This window comes from Belonocnema kinseyi, chromosome 7 (genome assembly GCF_010883055.1).
Source record: "Belonocnema kinseyi isolate 2016_QV_RU_SX_M_011 chromosome 7, B_treatae_v1, whole genome shotgun sequence".
NCBI lineage: Eukaryota > Metazoa > Arthropoda > Insecta > Hymenoptera > Cynipidae > Belonocnema > Belonocnema kinseyi.
The window spans coordinates 11,134,491-11,137,516 of NC_046663.1; the positions used below are offsets into that span (position 1 = coordinate 11,134,491).

The following is a 3,026-nucleotide window of genomic DNA, read 5'->3' on the forward strand; positions in this document are numbered from 1 at the left end:
GACTCGGGATACTTATAAGATACTACCATGATTTTTTCAGATTTTTTGGTCCAAAAATAAATTAGGCCAAAAACCGGCCTTACCGACCCTCCCCCTTTCCATAAAGATCGGTTTACCATGAAAAAATTCAGAGGTCATATCGTTTTTTTCTCCTCGTTTACTGGACTGATACATACCTGTACGTTTTTAACATTTAGAGGCCTCGGACACACTTGAGCAATTAATAATAGTGGCAATAGTAGCATCATTTTGGAAAAATAGTTGAAAAATAGTGTTGTGCAATTCAATTATTAAAAAGTGCATGGCGCCATTTTCGATTAATTTTCGAAACTATCTCGAATGAAGGAGATGAAGCTGTCGTTACTTTTTCCCGCTTAAAATAAAAAGTCCGCAAACTTCAAGTTTACGAGAAATATAACGGAAATATATGAAAAATTAGCTTGAATATTTCTTGAATATTTTTAATTAATGTTATTTACCTGAGTGTTTTAACACCAATTGGCATTGAGTGGGCATCTTCGGCAGTGATGTGAGTTTTCAAGAATTGACATAGATCACCGTGTTCAAGATATTCCAAAACAACGCAAAATGGCTCCTCGCGGCAGCAAGCCCCAACTACTCTTGCAATATTTCGATCCTCCAAAGCTGCCAGAATCCTAATATCTCGTTGGAAATCTAATCTGTAATATATAAAAAAATCACATATCATCTATCACAGTTATCTCTAATTTCACAAATGCTCAGCAATTAGTTTTTAAGAGAATTGTGGTTTGCTTTTTTAAAATTTTTTTCACAGAGCAACAATATATAAACAAATATAGTGAGAAAATTGACCATTTTAGGTTTGTGAATTTTTATCTCAAGAAAAAATACAGGTAGGAACTCACTATCAGCCGGAATTATTGCACATGCATTCATAGAACATGATTAATTTTAATAATATTTAACTTAATTATTATAAACAATTCTTATAAACAAATTCTTAGTAGTGTTTTTTTAACGTAGAAAAAATCGTTCATTTCACGCGAGTTGCTAATATTTTTCATAAGAGTCATAATTTGTAACAAAAAAATTAGCATGAGTTAACAACTATTGTTTTTATAAACATTTCTATAAACAAATTCTTTATAAACGAGTTTTTCTCATAGCTGAATTGATTCTTCTGAACAAAAGTGATTCACAATTGTTTTTAAAGCCATTTATATGCTTTAAGCTTTATCAAACATAAACAATTTAGTTGACTAACCAACGAAATTAAATAAAGAATAATTTATATGATTGTTATAAACAATTTTTTTAACAAAACTATGATTTATTTTTTTATATGCAAAAAGGACGGTTTTCTACTGAAATTATCCGAAAATAAACTAACAGTGATTCCAAAATTGGATATGGGACATTAAATAATAATTTGCGTAATTGTTAATAACAATTTTAAAACAATGCGTGACAATCTGCGGTTGGTCGTAGAAAAAAGTTATTTTTTCTTCAATCATTTTTGTGATAATCTTATTTGCGTTATTGAATCAATGAAAAAATTGATACTTATAATAAAAATTAGATTATTATAAAAAACTTAAAATAAATAAATTACGATTCAAAACTCAAATCATTTTTAGATTCGAATTGTTCTATTAGTACATCCATTTATATACTTCTAAAACTGCAAGTACAGCATTATTCCTATAAACAGTTTGCTACGGAAATTGTTATTAACAATTACGAAAATTATTATTTAATGTCCCATATCCAATTTCGGAATCACTGTTAGTGTATTGTCGGATAATTTCAGTGGAACACCGTCCTTTTTGCATGTAAAAAAAATAAATCATAGTTTTGTTAAAAAAATTGTTTATAACAATCATATAAATTATTCTTTATTTACTTTCGTTGATTAGTGACCGCAATAAATGTCACTCTAATAATTATTGAAGAAAAAAACATTTTTTTCTACGAAGAAACGGCCGATTAGGAGACTTGCTTAACTAAATTTTTATAAACAATCTATATTGTTTATGTTTAACAAAGCTTAAAGTATATAAATGGCTTTAAAGACAATTGTGAATCACTTTTGTTCAGAAAAATCAATTCAGCTATGAGAAAAACTCGTTTATAAAGAAGTTGTTTATAGAAATTGTTTATAATAATTGTTTATAATAAAATTCGTATTCCAGACCAGTGTGCGACGCGACGCTCGAATACGCGTAAAAGTATTGCCCGCGCTTCTCAATAACAGGAAATTTTTTTAATCAATTTCAAAAGAAGTAGAATTGTAGAGAATACGTAAATGAAACTTTTTCTTATTAGAATTTTTTTTGGTCAAATGTTTCTTTTTAATAATAAAAGCGAAATACAGAATAAAAGTTTCTCTCTGATTCAATTAACTTTTAAGGGGGTAGGTGCGTATAGATGGCGAAAAATTGACGGGAACTTTGGGAATTTTTTTCTCAAAGACTATTCAATATTTTTATTTGAAAATTAGACAAGTTCTTATTTATTATTTAAAAACACCAAATTTTTTTTTACACAATCATTATAAACAATTAAGAAGTAAGAACAAGTTGGAGGTAATAACTTTTTTCCCTCTCAATTTGTGCCGTGTTTTATAGCTGCTGTGTTACTCTCAAACATAAAAAACAAATTGTTTTGTTATTGTCAAATAAAAATCTCGTCCATGAATTAAATCTAAAATTATTTAAAAGTTTTGAAAAAAATGGCAGATTTTTTAAAAAATGTGAAAAATTTTTTTATTGTTATTGCAAAAAAATAGTTAAACCATTTTTGTGTGCAAAACCCTTCTAGTCTATGGATTAGATAATTAAATTTCGTTTAAAATGGTATTTTCTATGCACGTCCAAAATTCACGGAATAATCGGCGGCACAAAATCGGAAAATTGAAGAAAACTGTTTTCGAGAAAAACGCGTCGAGATTTTTCCGAGACGAATTAAGAGGTGTTTTTACTTTTTCGATGTGACTCTTGGTTTTTTTTATATTAATTACACAACTTTGAAATCCATATCTACAG

General features: G+C 28.2%; 1 protein-coding gene across 1 annotated transcript in view; it reads right to left on the minus strand.

Annotated features, from left to right (window-relative positions):
• The window catches only part of LOC117176894 (discoidin domain-containing receptor 2-like), a 559,289-nt gene that overhangs the window by 33,374 nt on the left and 522,889 nt on the right, over positions 1–3,026 (minus strand). The window contains exon 14 of the mRNA XM_033367265.1: positions 480–680. Coding sequence (XP_033223156.1) covers positions 480–680 — 201 coding nt within the window. The remainder of the gene's footprint in view (positions 1–479; positions 681–3,026) is intronic.